The sequence below is a fragment of the Numida meleagris genome, chromosome 5, assembly GCF_002078875.1.
Source record: "Numida meleagris isolate 19003 breed g44 Domestic line chromosome 5, NumMel1.0, whole genome shotgun sequence".
Taxonomy (NCBI): Eukaryota; Metazoa; Chordata; class Aves; order Galliformes; family Numididae; genus Numida; species Numida meleagris.
This window is the reverse complement of record NC_034413.1, coordinates 14,949,331-14,971,439: the sequence shown is the minus strand read 5'-3', so window position 1 is coordinate 14,971,439 and position 22,109 is coordinate 14,949,331. Positions and strand designations below refer to the sequence as shown.

At 34.3% G+C, this 22,109-nt stretch overlaps 1 protein-coding gene and 1 long non-coding RNA gene across 4 annotated transcripts in view; one reads left to right on the top strand and one right to left on the bottom strand.

Annotated features, from left to right (window-relative positions):
- Positions 1–17,982, bottom strand: part of LOC110399873 — a 28,090-nt gene extending 10,108 nt beyond the window's left edge. The window contains exon 1 of the long non-coding RNA XR_002439445.1: positions 16,216–17,982. This is a non-coding gene — a long non-coding RNA (uncharacterized LOC110399873). The remainder of the gene's footprint in view (positions 1–16,215) is intronic.
- The window catches only part of IDE (insulin degrading enzyme), a 57,448-nt gene extending 35,621 nt beyond the window's left edge, over positions 1–21,827 (top strand). For 2 of the 3 annotated variants that reach the window (XM_021399260.1, XM_021399258.1), the window contains exons 15-25: positions 1,492–1,636; positions 4,043–4,153; positions 5,703–5,823; positions 7,697–7,788; positions 8,606–8,717; positions 9,740–9,907; positions 12,550–12,822; positions 15,199–15,260; positions 16,021–16,093; positions 17,991–18,058; positions 19,144–21,827. In XM_021399260.1, the coding sequence (XP_021254935.1) occupies positions 1,492–1,636; positions 4,043–4,153; positions 5,703–5,823; positions 7,697–7,788; positions 8,606–8,717; positions 9,740–9,907; positions 12,550–12,822; positions 15,199–15,260; positions 16,021–16,093; positions 17,991–18,058; positions 19,144–19,239 (1,321 nt within the window). In that variant the 3' untranslated portion in view covers positions 19,240–21,827. Of the gene's footprint in view, positions 1–1,491; positions 1,637–2,185; positions 2,331–4,042; positions 4,154–5,702; positions 5,824–7,696; positions 7,789–8,605; positions 8,718–9,739; positions 9,908–12,549; positions 12,823–15,198; positions 15,261–16,020; positions 16,094–17,990; positions 18,059–19,143 lie in introns of all 3 variants that reach the window. The other variant, XM_021399259.1, reaches the window with a different exon arrangement.

Genomic DNA, 22,109 nt, shown 5'->3' with positions numbered 1-22,109 from the left:
GCCTTTGATTAAAAACAGTGGCTCGTAAGGTGACCTTCTGTTGACACTTCACTGTTGATACTGGTTATATCACATGCAGCCTGTTGAAACAGGAAAAAGACTTAAGATTTTTTTCAGTCAGTCAGTGATTGTGTTTTTTTCTTTGAGCCCAGTAAAAAAAAAAAATGGTAGACCAAGAATAAGCATTTATTTACAAAGTTAACAGTAAAAAAAAAACCAACTACCAGAACAGTGTTGTTATAATTGTTTTCTGTCATTTTTCACTGAACAACTAACTACTTAGTAGTCTTCATTATTTTTGAAATTCCCTGTTGGCCAACTAATGGAAAAGAATATAATGAGTTTGTAGGAGGATATAACATAGGATTGACCTACATACTGCTTTGAATTCAGTCTTAATTAAAAACAAAACAAAACAAACCTGTGTTAATTGGATTTGCATCATTGGGCATAGAAAAGTTGCTCAGTTTGGAGAACTGTCATTTTTTGGAGAAAGCAAATAGCAGAATCCTGTTTTTCTACTGACATTTACTGAAGTTATTGAAGCCCAACTCCAGAATAATTAACGTAGTGGTAGTAGAACAGCATATCCTGCATCCTAAAGTTATCGGCAGGTACGTGCTGGTGATGTGATCTGTCTTCACTTAGTTTTGTTAATACTGGTGTACACTGTCAAATACTCCATCCTGATAGCAATTGGCCTTAGATACTGCAGGCTATTTTTGGGAATTAGGTAATGAATTTACAGGTACTTCAAAGGCTTTAGAAACAAATACCGAACAAATAACATGTATTGACTTCGCAAATCTTTGAATAACTCAGGTATTTAGCTAACGTCAATACTGTTGAAATATGGCTTGAGTCTTTGAGTTGCATTTCTTTTTGAGAAATTTGCGACAGTAGTGTATGTGATCAGATTCCACTGAGTCAAAAGTAGAGCTTGTGTGGGTGTTGATATTAACAAGATACCACAAAGAGTTATTGTGATGTGAAAGTGGGTATGCAAAACTTCTTTCCTGAGTTGAGGTTCGCATGTACTGCAAATTGTTAATGTCTGAATTTCTGTAATAACTAGTTTTTTTCCTGATAAAAATGTTAATATTAAAAGTATTAATCAAATTAATGTTCAGTATGTGGATTTTCATTTTGGTCTGTTAAATAACATTTTTCAGTCAGGTTGTGTTTAATTTATTTTACTCGTGATGAGTTCTGACACGCAGCAGAATAAACGTAACATATCTTGATTTATCAGCACAAGTAAAGGAATATTTCTGGAATCTTCACGGTATTTAGCATCACTGAGACCATAAGTGGGTTAAGTAGTTATTTTCAAGCATGTTCATATTTGGCTTCAAAATAGGAAACCTTCATAACGGGATCCCTCAGCGTATTTGCAGTAAATATTGCTTCCTTCAGATCAAATTTAAAAGGCCAAAAGAAAATGAGAAGTAATTTTAAACTGCATGTTTTACTTTCAACACTTTCTTCCAGCCCATTTGCTTACGTGGATCCCTTGCATTGTAACATGGCCTATTTGTACCTTGAACTACTCAAAGACTCCCTCAACGAGTATGCATATGCAGCAGAGCTAGCTGGCTTGAACTATGATCTCCAAAATACCATCTATGGGATGTATGTAAGTACCCAAATCAAGGAAAAAGTTAGAGACTTAAAACTACTTCCACTCATCAACTTCTTAATATTGATTTGGTGGAAGGACTTTTATTTAAAAAACAGCTTTTTCCATTGTGGGTCTAAGGCTGTTGCTCCTTTTGATCTTAATTATTAACCATCCTTTCTTTGATTTGAATTTTAAGTTGAATTTTGTTCAAAGTTTACAACAATCTTTCCATTCATATTAAGCAAATTTTCTTCTTTCTTTTTATGTCATTCATGAAATGAATTAGTTGTAAGATTTTCCTCCATCTAAAAGAAAGAAAAAAGCAACCGAATGCAAGCTTACATTTTTATTTCAGTTTGCCACATATTTCCTAAAAACTTTCTGACTGATGGGGTAGAAGACCCCTTTTTCATGCTATTATATGAATGATAAACTTCAGCTTTCCTTTTCAAGAACTACTGGTCATGAGGCTGCATATACATACTCTTCAGTCATGTTTCTTCATCCATTACTTTGTCACTGCCTGAGGTATCAAAGCATTTCTTTTGTTTTTCTTTTTGTTAGTCGCTACATTTATGCTGATCCTCTCCATTGCAACATGACATACCTGTTTATCAGGTTGTTGAAGGATGATTTAAAAGAGTATACATATGCAGCACGCCTCTCAGGTTTGGTCTATGGCATTGCATCAGGAATGAATGCAATACTTGTAAGTAAGAAAGAAACACAGGAGGAAATGAAACAGCTTGTGAACCATTGAGCTTGGAGAAACCATTTGACTTCTGCGTTTCTAAATGAGATGGTTAATGTTTTTTCCCTGGCGTATATATCATGAATTAAAGGCAAATCAAAACAATGCATTTTAATCAGTGCTGAATGACCTCTTTGAGATGTCTTGTGAACGTGTGTGCAGTGCAGCTGTTGCATTCTAGTTCACATTTTTACTTGCTTGCATGGTAATCTTGAGGATACTGTTGCTAGTTTCTATGTGAAAAGATTAAAGTTTCTGTTGAATGAATCTTAGCTTCACAGATTCTGTCATAATCCTCTAATTCTGCTGTAATGAGCTGTGGAAATGGATGGTGCATGTGCTCATTAGAATTCAGTGCTGGACATTTTTGGCTTTTCCTTAGTGTGTGTTTTTATTATGTGTTTTATAATGCATTTTAAAGCGCTAAATATATTTACTTGAGAAACAACGATAATATGATCAATGGTTACTTCTTATTTATCTTCAACTGTGAGATTTATGGAAGGACGTTTAAATAGTCTCCCTTGAAATTCTACTAAGAGCTTTTGTTGACCATCATTATATAACAAAATTTATTTTGAAATTTCCTATATTGTTTTCAAAATCATCTTAGTAAGAGAGTATATTTTCCTTGTATTTTCTGTATGAAAAAAAGTACTGTGTTTTTATCCCTGCAAGTTTTTTTAGCCAACACAAATCTAATATCTCATTTCCTGGTAGCATTTGCTTAAACTTCAAACACGATTATCTGTTCTCAGTCTCAAAGCTCACTGATGCTTCCGTGGTCAGAGAAAGCATGGTTAATCTTTCTTCCTTTTTAGTCACAGTTTGGAATTACAGAGTTATTTTAAATATTTGATTTTTTTTTTTTTTTTTTGGCAGGGACTTTTCATTCCTGTTCTTTAAAGACTATATTTTAAAATACTAAAATCATTTACTCTATTTTGGTATCAGGGAATTTCCCTGATTTGTTTTCTATATCACGAGAGGTCTTTGTATTCAGTATGTATATCTGTACTGTGTTGACAACTTTAAGCAAGGATAGATGCTATACTAAGAATAATCACATTTTTATGAAACAGGGTTCTCATGCTAATCTGGGATGTCAACCTTTTGCCATAAATCCATTTGTGATTGCTTTTTCTTCTAATTCATTGTTTACATGTGTTTCTGTAACTGTAGAAGAAAAGCTTCTTCCAAGTGGAAAGAAGGAATTATTATAGATTTATTTTTATTATATAAAAGTTATTATAAATTGCATAGTTGTTGGCCGTACCTTCTTTCTAGGGGTGCTGCTTACTTCCACTTACGTAAAACGTCTTGTTGCACAAAAATATAAACATGAAACAGGATTAAATGTAAATTGGGGACAACTTCAGAAGGCTGTGAGTCTAGTTTCATTACTGGCATGCAAAACCTGGAGTAAAGCCATTTCAGTACTCAGAGCTTGTTGTTTTCTAACTGAACTCAGTACTTACAAGTGTTAAGAATCTGTATTCTGAGTACACCTTGGTTACATCAGTGTGGATTTACATGGATTCTCTGCATTCATAACTCTTGGGCAAATAACACAAGATTTTATTGTTCATTGAGTCATGAGAGTTTTGGTAGTTATTTTATTCTTTTTTTATGTTATGCATTTAAAGCTAATTATGCACTTTTTTCTGTAGCTCTCTGTGAAAGGTTATAATGACAAGCAACATATCTTGCTCAAGAAGATCATTGAGAAAATGGCTACTTTTGAGATTGATGAAAAAAGATTTGAAATTATCAAGGAAGCGGTAAGCTTCATGAAAAATTTACACCTTAGAATAATTTAACATTTGATTTGAAGTGTTATCTTGAGGGCTAATTATCTGACCAGACAAAATTAAATTCTGTCTCACTGGGATTCTGGAAGCTTTTTTCTTTGGTCTTTTTTTTGTATCTGCGTTTTCCCAGTATGCCTGTATTATGTTCTTAAGTTAAAATAGCCATTGAATCTACTTTCAGTCATTCTTTCTTACAGTTGGCTAAGAGATTGCAGCCTGCTTTGATAAGAGTAGAAATCAAGAAGGAAGAAAAAAAATAAAAAAATCTTGTATACTGTTTTACAATTTAGAAAGTCTCCAGTGGGATCTAGCCATAGGGTGAAGGGGGAAGGGAGGTGTTGAGGAGAACTGCAATATTTGTTCTCCCCAGAAGTGGAGTTCTGCTCTGGTGCCAAGATCATTTAGTGCAACGGTAACCAGTTGTTTAAGTGCATGTTAACTTCTGGAAACTAATCTTCCTAAATTCAATGACTGATCTCTGTGTATGGAATATAAGTTAGAAGGTTTTAACTGGGTGTGACAAACGTAAAGGTAAAACAGCTCCCCCCTTTCCGCTCCCTCCCCACCAAACAACAACAAAAAAAAACAAACCCACAGAACCCACAGGTCTGTGAATGATCTGTTTGGGGTGAGAAAGTTTGAGATGTTTCTCTCTGTGTTTACAGTTCACTTAAGCTTTGTGTCTGTGTTTATGCATGTTTTGTCATTTTATAGACTTCATTGCACAGACCATAATGCACAAAATGAGGACAGATTAGAGAGGTAACAGCTTTCTTCTGTTTGGAACAGAAAGGGATGCATCCTCAGCAACTTCAGGGTTGCTCTTTCTCACCCATGTGATCTGAAGTGAGCTATTTTTCTCCTGTAATGGATATGATGTGCTCATTAGCGTCTCTGTAGAACCAGATTTCAGCTTGCTGAAACTATTAGTTTGCGCTTTCGATTCTTCTCGTGGAGGAAAAAAGGTTTTGTTTCTTTTGCAAAGGTGCAACTGGACTAGGAAAGTTTCTTTAGAGCGACTCACTGATTATTCTTTCATAATTCTTTTATCCAAGATAAGAATGCAAAGAATTTCTGAGATAAATCGGTGTTCTCCCTAGGCTGAAATGGTTAGAAGCCAATTGGAAGAAAAAAACATCACCTCCTAGTTTTGTTTTGTTTGTTTCCCCACTGGACAATTTTCATAGAATGTATATTTCCTAGTTACATCAGCTTTATCTTAATGCTTATTTAGGATTAGTCTACAACAATTTAACTTCCAGCTGTTAATTTCATGGAGAAGTTTGGTTTCATTCCAGTATAAACAACATTTATGATAACTGCTGGATCTGTAGCCTCATGGTATCACCTTATTACTGAAATGACTTAGCACAGTTTTTATATTGGTTTAACAGGCAAAAGAAAGTTCTTGACATTGAAAATGTACTTATTTGATGATACACAAAGTTGAGAGTACAGAGTTAATATTTCATGTGTAGGAATGGAGCTCTGTAATTTGAACTTAATTGTTTTGTTTCAGTACATGAGATCACTTAACAACTTCAGGGCTGAACAGCCTCACCAGCATGCAATGTATTATCTACGACTCCTGATGACAGAAGTTGCTTGGACCAAAGATGAATTAAAAGAAGCTCTTGATGGTAATGTTCTGCCAATTTTAAAGGTGGTTTTTTTTGTTATTGTTGTTTTTTTAAAATTTTTTACTTATGAAAGATATCCTCCAATTTCTAGTAAGTTGAATAGGTTATACGAAGGGCTGTACAAAGGTATGGACTCAGTTTGATCTGGCTCTGGCATTAATCTGATGCAACTTCTTGCCAGTGCTAGGGTAGCCCACTAACCTTGTGGATATGAGCCTGTGTATGGCTTAACCAACATTAAATTCATTTGGACTCCAGCTGACACCTTGTAGAAACATGGGCAGTACAATACAGATGATGCATTCCAAACATACATTTCCATTTTTGTAGATAATAATTTTAAAAAATATATTTAGATAGTAAAGAATAAAGATTGTGGTTGTTAACAATGAGCAAGTGCCCCACTATTTGGAGAGAAGAAGAAATTACAAATTAAGAGATTTAATTGATTTTAATATTAGCTGAATAACTCTTCCTTACTTGTATCTTATTGTGTTGTAACAAAAGGCAGTTACTGGGATGGTTTGCAAAATATTTTGTAATATCTCCTTGAAGTATACTGAGATGTTCTTTTCAAGAAGAATATCTGGTTTTGCAGTTTATTTCAGGGGGTGGATTCAGAATATACATTTATACTTATCAAACTGGCACATACCGTACTGTCTGAAGTTCTGATGCTTAACATTGCTTCATTAGATGCCTGAAGCCAGCTGCACAGAGGTGCCTGAGTTTTTTGCAGGATTGCTCCAAGATAGAAATGCAAATGTTTAGCTGTATGGTCTCTTGAATGGTTGCAGGCATCTTAGAGATTACAAAGTTCATGTGAAAACTAATGCCAGTTTTCATGGCAATGAGTTCAGCTTAATGACTGTTGAATTTCAAAGCCAAACAGATGTTGTGTTCCTTTTCTAAATCGTCTTTATAAAATTAATTTTGCTCTATTCAGCATAAGAATGGTTAAAAATGGAATGCTGGAATGGAATACTGTCTGCTTAGCACTGCAGGAAATCTGCTTGAGATACAGGGAATTCATGTGCGATTTGATTTTCCTCAGATCCTCTCTCCTTCAAAGGAACTCATCTTTTTTGTCTGTAGAACTACTTATTAATAGTGCAAATTAAGATTAGGATTATTCAACAGTAAAAGGACCACGTGCTTCTCTGAAGGTTTTGTAATGCACATTTAAGATAAAAAGAAGTAGGGGTTCATGTAGAGTCAGGGAGTTAACAATGAATTTGTCGACTTAAGGGAGAACATCTCATCCAATCCTCTCTCTCTTATTCCATTGATTATGTATGTTGTTGTACTTTGATTTATATATGAAAACTGCTTTACAAAGCTAGGCTAACATAGAATGCATGTGTGTGTGTACTCTGGATATATTGCAAAAAATATTTTTCTTGTGTATTGCTTATTGGAAGGATAGCATCAAGACACTATTTGAGTTGATTTTTTTGGTCAAGATGGTAAATGTACGGTGTGATTCTCAAGCATTATAAATTACATTTTTCTTGTTTAGTTAATAGCTTAGGCTTTACTTTGGAAGATCACCTAAATGATTGCTACTATTTTCTCTGGAGAATGAATGTTTGCTTGGAATGATTGGAAAGAAGATTTCAGAAGGCTCTTTTTTCTTCTCTTTTTGGAATCTGGGTCAGACGATATGTGAATTCTAAGCAAAGCAAGCTATACGATGAGCACTGCTATTTAGACCTGGAAGCTTTCCAATGTTGCGTTTAGAAGGAGAGATTCAGGTTTTTTTATGACAATGACTTTCCTTCTCTAAGAAATATACCATATCTAGTAATGAGTTAGGTACTTCTTAGTGTAAAAATGCATGTAATTGATTTAACTGTCCTAATATCTATTCTAGATGTTACTCTTCCCCGCCTCAAAGCCTTTATATCTCAACTGTTGTCACGGTTACACATTGAAGCTCTTCTCCATGGCAATATAACAAGACAGGTTGGTGTGATACTTTCCTTAATAATACAGTTTTTGCTTAAAAGTATTATTAAAAATGAAAGGCCAGTTTAACCTTCTCAGATCTTAAAGCAGCTTTGTCAAATTTGATTACATAATTTGACTTCGTACTTCTTTTTATCTTTATGGGACTATCATGGTGTCATTTTTTCCACTTTAGATTTATTAGGCTGACTGCTGCCCTGGTATTGCTCTTGGAAATTTAATTTAAAAAAAAAAAAAGCTTATGATCTAAATATTTTAAAGTCTGCGTTGCATGTTATTGCTGTAATGTGATCAAGCTCTATAAAGAATGATGTGCTGCACATCCTGCTATTCCATTTATAAGTATCAGGCTAACTAACAAAGCTTCAAGAATCCATGATTCTGCTAAATGAATTGCTTTGTACAAAGCTACACAAGAATGTAGAAAGTACAAGAATGTTAGTCCATAAAAAATAACCCTGTGCTCTCAGTTGTGTCTTTGGGAGTGAAAAACAGAAAACGTTTGTTTTGTCTTCATAGGAAATTTAACCAAATATTTGAAAGTATGTTCAAAACCAAAACCCAATACCTTTCTTATACATAAAACATGAACGTTTTTACATTCTATCTTGGGAAGGCTGGCATAGCAGTATTTCTCTCAAGATGTTATTGTAGTAGCTCTACGATATTTTACTAGCAGGAGATGTTAGAAAACACTGCTAGTGACTGCTGAATGCATGTAGCACTTAGTTAATAATGAGAAAAAAACGAAGCTTTTTTTCCTTCCTCATTTTTACACACTTGTATATGGAAGCCAGCTCTTTTTCTTTTCAAGGCTGCACTAGGAATTATGCAAATGGTTGAGGACACTCTTATTGAGCACGCTCATACAAAGCCACTCCTTCCCAGTCAGCTCGTGAGATACAGAGAAGTGCAACTTCCTGACAGTAAGTTAAATGATTTGCTTACAAATTTTTGTTGCACATTAAATCAAGGTTCTTGGTCTGCTAATGGCGTTTTAAGATGAATAATGCTCTGTTGCTTGGAGTTTGTTTCAAAATCAGATTTATTTCAAATTATTTTAAACCTCAAAGGTAACAAAACCATACCCTAATTTGCTATAAGTAAAATTATACACAACTATATATTTTCTTCTGGTATATTTGATTTCATTTTTAATCTGTGTGCATAAGATGGCTTCAGTCCTAATTCACTCTGTATGCTCTATGGAAATAAGATCTCTGTCTCATTCTATAATACACATAATGTACGTATTGAGTAAGCGTCCTTCTTTGAGCATTTTTAGGTATTAATTGAATATTCAGTGAAGGATTGTCCGAAAAACTCTTGTTTGTTCAGAAAAATAAAAGCTATTGCACAAGTATATATTTTTTATTTCTGATATAATTTCTTTTGGTCTCATAGTGCTTTTATGATCTTACTTCTACTGTGTAAAAAAACCTTACATTTAAGAAGTGAGCTTCAAGGGATTCTTGGGAGCTATACAGGAATGATGACATTTTTGGCTCTGCAGCCAAAATCAATTACCCATAGCTGATCAGCAGCCTGTGGAAGCTACTATACAACCAAAGAAACCGTTGTTATTAAATACTGAATTATTTTAATGTTCATAAATGATAATGACAAATTGTCTTTAGAAACTAAATTCAAGACAATGCATTCCCCTCCGGTTCCAAAAATACTTGCTTGAGAAACAGCAATCTTCAAGTTACTTTCTGATGTGCTCAAGCTATGTCATTTTGATGTTTTAAAATAATCTTTTCTTTGCCTGTTTCATGAAAAGTGTGCATGATCTGTTAGAGGAAATTCTGCTTCAAAAGTTCTAAACCATTTAATTCCACAAGTGATAGACCATTTTTAATACAGGACAATAAAAATGTATGCTTTTTAAGTGAACAGTAACTGTTTACTTAAACTGTAACTTAACTGTTTTATCTTTGTCTTTTAGGGGGGTGGTTTGTATATCAACAGAGAAATGAAGTACATAACAATTGTGGCATTGAAATCTATTACCAGACAGATATGCAGAGCACTTCTGAGAATATGTTTTTGGAGCTCTTTTGTCAAATTATCTCAGAACCATGCTTCAATACTCTGCGCACTAAGGAACAATTAGGTAAGTATTCCCATAGTGATTATTGTCCGTATAGACCCAGGCATGCATATTCAAGCACTTGCATGAGACATGATGAGGTGTTCTTTCTGTGTTCAGTGAATGCCATTTAAAGGACACATGGTAAATGCAGATCATTTTAACTGCTGATGACTCAAAGGAATGTTACTGTTCACACATTCTAAACTGAGAATAAGCAAGCCTAATTTTTAAGATAAGTCTCAAATATCTGAAATCATCCCTAGTTAAAAAAAAAAAAGAAACAAAAAAACCAAACCTGTGTAGAATTTATTTTTTTACCAGAAGGAAATAAGATCAATTTCCTAAATTTTAGATCTTCTTAAAGAATCAGCAGCAGTTTAGTCTTTTCTGCTTGTGATCCTATTTCCAAGCGCACTTGAGGATTCACAACCTCTAGCTTAAGAATACAGCTGCGTGGGTAATGGTAAGCTGCAATACTAATGAAGTCCTAAAAGCATTTCAGGCTTGTTAAGAATACAGCTCTTCTCTAGGAAGAACAAACAATCATTACCTGAACCAGTAATACTAAAAACTGGTCAGGCTATTCCATGTTGGCTAACAGGGAGAGACAAAGTCTTGCATAACAGTTTGCGGGATTGAAATATTAATAAGTAGTACTATCAGATTTTTAGGGTTTTATTTATTATTTATTTTATTTATTTATTTATTTAGTTAGTTAGTTGTTTGTTTGTTTATTTTTCAAAGGTGAAAAGCAGAGGGATGTCTCAGTATAGTGAGTGAATGGAAAAAGAACATGGGTACCATTACAGTGTTATGAATTACCAGGGAGATCAGGCAAGATTAGACTTCTTGCAAGCTGCTAGAAGAATCACCCACACCATATAAATCTAGACATCTCCTGAAAATAGGGCAGGACCCAGGTGGTTTAGCCGGTTTTTGGAATGTGTTGGTGGCAGGTTTCTTACAGAAGTTGGAGATGGGGGAAAACAGTGAGGAAGAACTCTGCCTATGTCAGTACAGAAACCGATATGGTGTGATTGGCAAATGAGAGAGTTCACAAGACTTAGGAGGGAAGACGGCAGAAATACCAGCAAAAATCAGTCAACTCAATGAAATTGTTAGTAAGATCTCTGAGAAAGCCAAGGGAGAAAGAAATTCAAGAGTTATCAGTCTATTAACAGTAGAGAAAGTAGCTGGGACTCATTCGATAAATACTTCATCAGTATAAAAAAAGACCAAGGAAGGGAAAAGTAGTAGTTTTTTAAAGAGTTAAGGTATGATGAATTCTATATTTCAAAAGCAAAATACCTGGAGCTAGAAATGTCATAACTGACAATTTTCAGATGATAAGTGTGGTACTGGAAAAATAAAGAAGCTAACTGCTATACATTTCTTCTGGAAATAGAAGAGCGAGAAAATTACAGATGTGTCAGCTTCAATCTAATTCCTAGAATGCTATCAAACCAGTTGTAATCTCATAGAATACAACTGAGAAACAATTACTAGGCAAAGTCATGTCAAAGTAACCTTTTTTAATACATCGTGTGCCTGGCTGGATGGCAATGGTGCTGTTGTGGGTCTCATCTCAATAGCATGAAAGATGTGTAACATTCTCAAACAAGCTAGAGAGAGCACCTAAATTGAAAAGCGAAGTTTGGATGGAAAGTTGCGACCAGAGAATTAGTAAGAATAGTTCTCTATTGTCATCCAATGTTACTTAGTATTTCAATGCTCTCAATGATAGAAGAGTTTAGGCTTACTAAATCTTCAGATTACTCAGCTGGGAGAAGATGCAAGTGTGTGGGAAGACAGAATTAGAATTCAAACTTAGTTTGACATTTTGGAAACACAGCTTGAATACAGATAAGATGTGATTTGGTAGGAACAGTTTGGCAGGAATAATCAACAGCACAGACACAAGAGAAAACAACTGCCTAGGTAACAGTTATGTAGAAAACAATCACTAGGTTACTGTGGATCAGATGTAGAACAGATATAAGCAGTGTCAAGCTGCTGTCTAAAACAAACACCAGGATAGATAAAGAAGAGCTTACAAGATTAATACACAGTATTTCTGTGCTCTTCAGGTAAGTATTTTGAAATACTATGTCCAATTTTGACACAAAGAATCAAGGAATGGTCAGAGAGCTGTAAAACATCTACAAGACTGAAACGTGACAGATTTTTTACAAAAAGGGGAATAAAACTGAAGAAAGGCTTATGTTCCTTAGGAAAGGCTCAGATAAGCTAAAGCTGCAAGAATAAAAGAGGAATAGTTTCTTTACATTGAATTGTTAAGATACAAGAAAGAATGCAAAGCAAATTCAGATTAGACTTTATGGAAAAATAGTAAGTTCCTGGTGTTGAGTCTAATTAAGCAGTATAGTGCAACTTGATTTCTGATTACCTAATACCGATGACAAAATTTCTTTTGTTCTTTGTTAGTCTGCTTCATTTCTTCCACACCCCTCTCCTGAACCAATACTTACCTCAACAAAATAGAGATGTTTTTAAAAATACAGTAGCATATTTTGAATATCTGCATTATTACATCCATAATGCAGAATTAGATGCTGCATCCCTATCAAAACTGCCATGTTTAGCATACATTATGCTTGAACAAGGGATTTCTTTAAATCTGTTACTGTACTTGTTTTGCTAAGGTTACATTGTGTTCAGTGGTCCACGTCGGGCAAACGGCATACAAGGTCTACGATTTATTATCCAATCTGAAAAGCCACCACATTATTTAGAAAGCAGAGTTGAAGCATTCTTAAAGACTATGGAGAAATGTATAGAAGATATGACAGAAGAGGCCTTCCAAAAACACATCCAAGCTTTAGCAATTCGTCGTCTAGACAAACCAAAGAAGCTGTCTGCAGAATGTGCTAAATATTGGGGAGAAATAATTTCTCAGCAGTATAACTTTGACAGAGGTAAGAAAGATTGTAATTCCCTTAAAGTTGAATGCTGTAGTTCGGATACATTTGTAGTCTGTGCATAATTTCTGTATTTTTTGTGATTTCAGTCCTGTAGGTTACATATCTTCATTCTGACCTGAGAGAAGTACCTCATTTGTGCCTATGCTCTCACAGCGGTAGGGCCTTCAGTAACAGTGGATAATCCTGCTCCCTGATGCTTACCGTATGACAGGGACAACAAGTATTTCATTGACCTTCAGTTCTTTCCTTTAAGGCTCAGTGAGACATAGAGTAGGTCAAGGATTGGAAGTGGTTTGGATGCAAGTGTTAATGTTGTATAAGCTTAAATTTCTTTCTGTGATGTTCCGGCACCTGTATTACGTGTGCTGAATATTTGACTGGGATGCATTCAAATGCACTTAGATATTCCTGACAGCTTAGACATTAATATGAATCCTATTTATATTGTTCAGCTTTCTTGTGAGAGTGAGAGGAAAACGACGACAGTGGCAACAACGGACTTCTTAGCCAACACATGACCTATCTCAACTTAGAGCAGGCCTAGTAGAAACATGAATTATTTTTTTTAAGCCATGATGCTTGGATGATTATAAGCTTGTAGAAGATTGATTGAAATCCAGCCTCTACTCTTCTTACTGAAAAAGGACAGACAGTTTTTTACAGTGATAACATAATACTGTGATCCTACATGCTATTTAAGTTGTATTTTCCCTTTTTCATCAGTGTTCAAAGATTTCAAATCCAAAATACCTAGGTATATGAGTAATATTCTGAGTTAGCTTTTATTTTGTATCACTAAATGATATATTTTGAAACAAAGCTAATTTGATTTTCTACAATAAATATGTTTTTTTCTAAAAGGTAACGTATAGGAGTTTTAAATCTAGTTTTTGTTCAGTTCACTATTTATTTTCTAAAAAGTCTTCTGTGAAGAAAGAAAAATCAATACTTAAATGATTTTAGTTTCTTCACTTTAAAAAAAATATAGATTTAGATATAGATCAGCCTTTCATCACATTTTCATGTCTCAATTCTTACTTAAAGCTATAATTTTCCATCTCCCGTGCATAATATGCTGCCTACATAAGACTCACTCTGTATCGTGACTTCTCTTTTGCTTTACATCAATCAGCCTTTCATAGCAAGGAGTCTTTTTGTAGACTGAACTGTTGTAATAATGAAAAACTTCAAATTGTTGTCTAGCTTGGTTTTGAGAGAATGAGAGCTACTGACAAGATTTCATGGCTGAGTTTAAGAACTGGTGTGAAAACTTAACCCCTTGAGTACTTATTTGTGTGTGATGAAACAATTCATTTCTTCTCTGCTTTAAGTCTTGCTGTTTTTACCATGCTTGGATCCATCTTATCTCTCTAGAATTTCTCATTGCTAACTGTAGCTATATCTGTCACATCTAAATTCTGCTAAACTTGCTATTCCCCTTGAGTTTCATATCTTTAATTCCCTTCTGCCCACTGGGAATTAGATTTCATTAAATGATTCTCAAGTGACTAGATTTGTCAAATCAGAAATGCGTATTCCAGCCTTTAGAAGTGAAAAAGTTTTTTAGGTTTTAACATTTTTATTATTACTTCTACTGTTTTACATCAGATTTTAGATATTGTCTCTCAAATATAATGTAATTTTCCAAATTGTTTTGATGATTTTTGAATTTCCTCCCTTTAGAACTTCATATGATCTACTTTCAGTATGCTTCACCAACTTATTGCTGCATATTCTTTTACACACGTTTTCTTTCTTAACCTTCCTGCTAATCCTAAGAAATGCAAGCATACCTACAATAAAAACACTCATACTTAAGAGTGATATTAAATTATTAGTTTATTACAATTGATATTGCATTATTAGTTTATTACAATTGAATTTATATAATATGATGTAGCTACCGAGACACACTTGTCATCAAATACCTGAAAGGTGATTATTCCTCAAGAAATATGATGTAGGCCGTCCCTGTTCTTCACGTTTATTTTAAAAAGCTCATGCCATCTTTCCTAGCTGTTAATAAAAACTCTGTAATCGGTCTGCATTAGAAATATGTAACACTGATTTGAAGATGACATAGAAAAGTAGACGCATTTTCTTTAGCTACTGAATGATATGCAGTGCAATCAGCATTCTTTAAACATGCTTTTTTTTTTTAGTAAGTCCAATCACAATGGACTTCAGTTAATGTATAATTTTCTTCCAAGCTTCCACTGAGGCTTTTAGCGGTACAAGTGTTAACTTTTAAGTTAAGGATGAAAAGCATATCACTTGCAGATAATTGCAGGAAAGAATAAATACTTGGAATAAGTGTGCTAATGAACAGCTGTGATTTGCAGACTTGTTCTAATTTTTACTATTGTGCAGATAACATTGAAGTGGCGTATCTCAAGACTCTGACCAAGGATGATATCATACAGTTCTACAAGGTAAGTTAGTCATGTAGTTGAAGTATTATTTGGAAAGAGATGTCATTCAAAATTATTTCACTTTTGTAATCTATCTATCTGTGTTTATCCATTTCACTACCAGGGTCATTCTTGCATTATCTTCTATTTGTATTTGAGATTCAGTCTTACTGCTTCAAACTGGTTACTACTTCAATGACACAGTGAACCCTAATGTGTGTTTTTCACAGTATGATGGCATGGGTGAAGATGTGCAGCAAATGTAGACTTAGAAAATGGAATTTCAGTAGCTTGATAACTTCAGCGAGTATGCATGTTCTGCGTTTGTGGGAATTGATACTTTTTTACTTACATTAACGCTCAATAAATGATTAAACAGTATTTCAGAGTAGAAATAACTCTAGATTGGTGAGTTAGTCCTGCTGAGTTTAATAATTCCATTCAGGGTGATGTACTTCTGGAAGGCTGCTGGGGTTTTAGGTGGTATTCCTGATACTGTGATAGTTTATAGCTGAATTTGTTACTTCCAGGGTTTTTGTTTGTTGGTTGGTTTTTGTTTGGATGGTTTGAGTCCCAGACAGTACATGAATTTTGTAAGCAACTTGATTCTAAAATGATTCAAGGTATGGGTTACTTTTAATAATATTTTAAGGGACATCTCAAAATTCACCCTCATGTTGAAGCTTAAATTAAAATGTAAATGCTGTGTTCTTCTACAGTTTTATAAATATAATCTCTGAGTGATACTTTCCACGACTGAAATAATTGATGTTTACTCTAGGTATTGTTGGCAATTGATGCTCCCAGAAGACACAAGGTTTCAGTACATGTCCTTGCAAGGGAAATGGATTCCTGTAAGTACTGTGCTGAATATAGTATTTAATCAATTTGTGTTCAAGCAAGTCATAGTTAAAAATACTCTTGTCGCATTATATAAATGTACTTCAAGAAAAATCCTGCTTTGGAGATTACTTACCTTCCAGAGGAAAATGTATTTCTTCTTTAGGTTTTCTTCACATAGGTACTTCAGATTTTCTAGTTGACGTTTGTGGCCAAGTTCCTCAGCCATTCTGAAGTATCTTGATATCATTAAATAGAACTTCTTTACAAAATAAAATACTTTGAAGCACACCTAAAACCCCAAAGTTAGAATTTACAGTTATCAATAAAACGATTGCTTTCCTTACAATCAGCAAATGTCCTCAATTCATTATTCAAGGACTCTCAAGGAAAAAGCAAATAAAAAATAACCCCCCAGGAATGCCAAATGTTGCATTTAATATCACTTGAGAAAGTCTGTTTAGGTTTTGTTTTCAGATATTCTAGATTATCTATGCATTGTAGACTCTACTAATCCATTTTAGAATTCCAGGAGGAAAAAATTAATAACGTTTCCAGTTAATAAACAATAAATAAATACAGAGAGAGGAAAAACTTATGTTGTTTTGTGCTAATCTGTTACCAGTTCATGCTAAAATTAAATTCTGGCATGCATACCAAGGGTGTTAGAGATTTGTCTGTAGAACGGAAGGAAGCAGATAGCTGTGAGCCTGTTAGGAAACTCCTGTCTGTATTAGAATGATTTTTATGATACCACAAATCATAATTCTTCAGCTGAGTTAGGGAGACTTGCTCCAACCTATCTTTCCTGTCTAATCATTGCTAGCTAAATAGAATTAGCTCTAATACTGTGACTAACTTCAGAAAACTTTGTAAAAATAAAGAAACTATATTGCCAAGTGGTTTATTATTCACTTGGAATGGGTATCTTCCTGAGCCAAGAGGAGCATGGGAGGAAGCCTACCAACTAGTTAACTCTTACAGTGATTGTAGCAAGGTGTAGCCTTCTCTCCATTTATTCCACCACTCCTAAGGCATTTAATCTGAGAAGAGGGCTCTTTTCTGCCATGAAAGAGAAACTGGGACTTTGATTCATTTCCTGTGAGTCCAAATGAACATTCTTGGAAAAAAAACAAAGTGCAACTGCTGAAGAGGGTAACATGAAGGAAGCTAAAAAGATTCTTAGGGAGTACCCTTCCTCATGGAGGCAGACACCGTTTCCACAGAGAGTAGAAAATAATCAGAAGCAGTAGAGATGCAGGATTTTAGGATGATGGAACTTTTTGAACTCCCAGTAAAAAGGTCTAGGGTTGAAACTTGAGTGTGAAAATTGAGGAAGGGAGATTTAAGGAACTGCATAACATACGTATGTGGGACAAGTTGATCAGATGTAATAAGTTTGTGGGGGACTGGAGTAGGTAGGGTGTGCATGGGGACAGGGAAGACTTGCAGTTGCTAAAGAGGATTTGGTATAAGGAGTAATCCCCATGCCTCCATAAGTGTGTCCTACTGAAAGATTCTTTTGGAACACAGAGGTGCTGTTATTGCATATATCACTGGCGTTTAATATTGTTCACATAATTTTTACTGAAAAACAGTTTTAAGTATTTATTGTTCAGTAGATTAGCACTTTTTATTTCTTCATTCTCTGTACGTGTAAGCAAAATGAAAAAAAACCAAACACTGCCTCAGCATATGTTCTCAAGTAAAATCAAGGATTAATCTGCTTGTATTTGTAAAGATAATTATGGAGTATAAAAGCAAAATCTTCAGGAAATCTTATTTAGAGGTACCTGAAAATTACTGTTCTGTGTTTTATGTCTCTATCTGTCTTATAAGAGAAAGCAATTTGCTATATGAAAGGCACTGATTGAGTTATGGTTCTAAATTAATTTTGATGTTGTTAAATAGGCCCTGTTGTTGGAGAATTTCCATGTCAAAATGATGTGAACTTGGCACCAGCACCACCACTACCACAGGTAAAAAGAAACAAGACATAAAATCCTAGGCTTTATTAAGAAAGTGTAGAATTCTTAAATGAGGTTACAGGGAGAGAGTACAAACTTCTTGACATTTACGCTTTTGCAGGTTGGTTTTCTTTTTTTTTTTTTTAGCTTTTTTTTACATGTGCATGGTTGTCTTTAATAGCTACAGGTTTTTTTTATTTTATTTTTTTTAAAGTCTGTGCTATTAACTTTGTTCCTTCTGTTCCTTTGAAATGAAAAGTAATAGAAGCAGGTAGCTCTACTGAGTGTCTACACTATGGAATAAAATACAAATTATTATTTTCTGAGCTTGTGTGGATGTGTGAATTGCCAAGAGAAGGATGGATATGCATCAGAAAACTTGTAATCTGTTCAGAAAACAAAACTCCACACCTAAGTATCTGGTCATGATTTTAAAGGATGAAATATTCCTGTGAATGTGGATTAATATACCCTGTGAATGAAGCAATTTGGCAAATTCTATTCATACAAGTATTACAGACTCACAGTATTGCTGTTTGTGTGAGTAGATATGATAGCACTGGGCCATTCCTGGACCTCACATGGAATTGCTTGAAGAGATGTGTTTGTCCCAGTAGGTGATTCTTTTTGCAATGCATCTGTAGATCTGTGTTCTTATTCGGTGCTTATAGGTGAGATAATCACCATGGTGAAAATTTCTGTATGAATTAAATATGGATATATTTGTTGTTTTGACTTAACTATTAAAAAGTGACTTTATTGCAGCAACTACAAATGATAGCTCATTGAATTGCTATTATTTTTACTAACTTAACTCTGCGTTTTCTAGAATACCTGACATAATTAATAATGCCATTACCGCATTACAGTTATTGTTTTAAATTATTTAGAGTAGATATGAAACCATTCATTTCAGAAATAATACCACTTTATTTGGGAAAATTCTGTAATAATGAAATGCTGAATCATTAGTATTACTTAAAAGAAAACAAGAAAGACATATATATTTATGTAGTTGTAGAATAACTTGTGGGGAATTTCTCTCTCTTCTGATTAAAGATAATTGAGCAGACTTTCTTGCATACGCTTCTTTGCAGCCAAGTGTGATTGAAAATATGACAGAGTTCAAGCGCAGTCTGCCACTCTTTCCACTGGTGAAACCACATATCAATTTCATGGCTGCAAAACTGTGAAGAACCCCAATGGATGAAGAAATGCAAATGATCAGTACTGATGTGGTTTCAGGGGACTTCATGATGAACAAAATTATTAAAGACTGTTAGGATAAATGGTTCTGTCCATTATGAAAGTCCCCAATTCCTTCGTGGTTCATTTGACATTAGATGTATGTTAGGCATAGAGAGTATAGAAAAATCAGTTGTGGTCATGTGTCATTTATATTACAGACAACCTGTTGAAAACCAAAATCAACTGAAACAGTAATAATAATAATAATTTAAAAAAAAAACAACTTGTAGATGCAGTATATTTTTGAAATAGTGTACCCCTTCAAATTTTAATTTTGATAAAATAAGCTGGAGCAAACAATTGCTTGAAATATCCTCATTATTCCTGAAAAACAATCAACAACACTTAGTAGCCCAAAAGTAATCTTCCTGGGAACTGGAGGGGGGTGAGAAAAGAATGGGATGGGGTCAACAATTTTTCTTAAGATAGCGTTTCACATTTTTTGAAGTGCTGTGTTGAATGTGACTTTTAAAATTGATCCTTAATGCAATCAACATAACATATTTTCTATTTAAGTTTGGTGAAAACCAGTGGAGGGGGGAAAAAAGAGAAGTTGATAACACAGTAATAAATGAGACAATTGTCTTAATGAAAATAACTGAAGATATGGACATGATTTTAATCTTTATATACAAATTTGGGGACATTTTATATAAAAACTCGTGAAATGCTGGAAACACTTTAACAGTCCAACTTACTTATGTTATCAAAAGTGTTGTCCTAGTCTTGTCTCGATAATATCAATATCCTCTTCAGTTTTTCGGCATTATTCTGAATTGTTTCCATATGATGCATAAGATACTTTATTTGGTGTCATTTTTTGTTTTCAGTTGCGCATAGACTACATGAGTTCTCCACCAGTACAATTTGCCTTTCTTGTTATTAGGTCTCAGTCAAGTACTTACTAGTGCAAATAACTTTAAGCATGAATTAGTTCTTGACTGTAGAACAGATGAATGTCAAATACAGGCTCTGTAAGGAATCAGATGCATTGTTTTTATGATATGTCTCTGTGGGTCCTTTTTGTCCTTCAGGAAGGCATTTGAGATGGGGCAGTGCTGGCGTAGCAGTACCAGGTTAGCAGTAGTCACGGCATGGTATGCAGTTCAGGTTACATCACAAAATGTTCCTTCCTACTCCTTTTAAGAAGAGTGTGAGAAACCCAAGGGTCAAGAGTTATGCTGAAATATTATATAGATATTCCATGACTTAGTAAAATGTTAATACAGTGTCCAGTCTTCACCAAGTCTACTGGCTTCTTCAGTAGTCTTCCACTTGAGACAGCAAATCAGGGTAAACTCCCCAAATAGAAAAAGATAAAGGAACATCTTACTAAGTTCTGTTGCATGTTTAATGCATAAAACTGATTGTAATTGTTCAGACAGGATAGAGGATGTAAAGCACCGAAGATGTAACATCTGTTCATAATAAGCCCTTGCTATTAGAGGGTGTTAGTGCAAGGCTCTGATATTAAATGTGTGTCATGTACGTGTACATCAGAGTCCCGGAATATGCAGTAGGGGTGTTCTTGTCATTGAGTCAGTGTTGTAGTAACGCTGGCTTTGAAGGCAGTTAAATGAACGCTTGCCAGGGTAAAGGCTTTAAGTTTTGTTTGGGTCTGCGCTAGCTGAATGAATACAGTGTATTTAAGTTTTTTCTAAGGCTAACAAGACATGTTTCAACATCTCTTTAATAAATCTGATGATAGTTTGTGATGTAACCTGTTGCCAGGAAAGTCCACTGGCGTTTTTTTATAGCCTGAGGTGAAAAAAATATCAGCCACGGTATAAGCAAAATCAGTACAGGTGTCTTCGTTCACCACGTTCTTCATGGATCCTCCACATAAAATGGACTTACTCTTATGTTTTGCTTTTGTTTATAGTTTTCTTTTAGTAAAATTATTTGTATTATATATATTAAAACTTTTGACAACATATTATAAAAATATATATTTTGGGATTTAGCGGTATTTAAACATACCACTCTTATGGTGAATAAAATCAAATTGCTTCTGTCAAGTGTAAAAAATAATAAAATATATATATTAATGGAAGTACTATGAACTCTAACAAATTATATAACTAAATTGGAATGGCAGTGTACTTAGCACAAACTCACAAATCACGTTTTCCACAGGAAAAAATGTAGAATTGTAAAGTTCTGTGACTGGATGTGGAAACACATGTAGTTTTCCAACAGCTCTTAATTGCTTTTAAGTGTTCTCCAGCATTTTACAGTTTCTGAGTTTGATATAGCAGTAAATTTTGATAAACTCAGGCATACTAATGGGTTCATCTCTATGGATCCAAAGCTGCAGTGTCTACAAGCAATAAAAAAACTACCTAGGATACACTGTAATTCAATTTTAGTGCTTGTTAATTAGTTTATGTAAGAAACCATAAATTATTATTACATAACTGTAATTTTTGCAAGTGCTATTTTAAGCAGTTGATGTGGAATTGGGTGCATGTGACACAGCCAGTATGACAGAGTGCTAGAGTTATTCTGTTTACAATAAACAATCTGAATTTAACCTTTGGAGTACTTAATTTCTTTTCTTTTTCTTTTTCTTTTTTTTCTTTTTTCTTTTTTTTTTTTTTGCATACTGGTAATGTTACATCTGTCAGTCTTGAATGTTTTTTACTATACATTCTGATGCAGTTTTGCAGTTTCTTGGACTGGTTAGGCTGAATGGCATTGCTGGAGAGCTGTTCTCATTCACTTCTAGGGAGTTTCAAAAGACTTCCCCGTGTGTCATCCCACACCTTTAAGGCAGATCACCTATGTTGCTCTCTGAGTATGAAAACTTTATAAC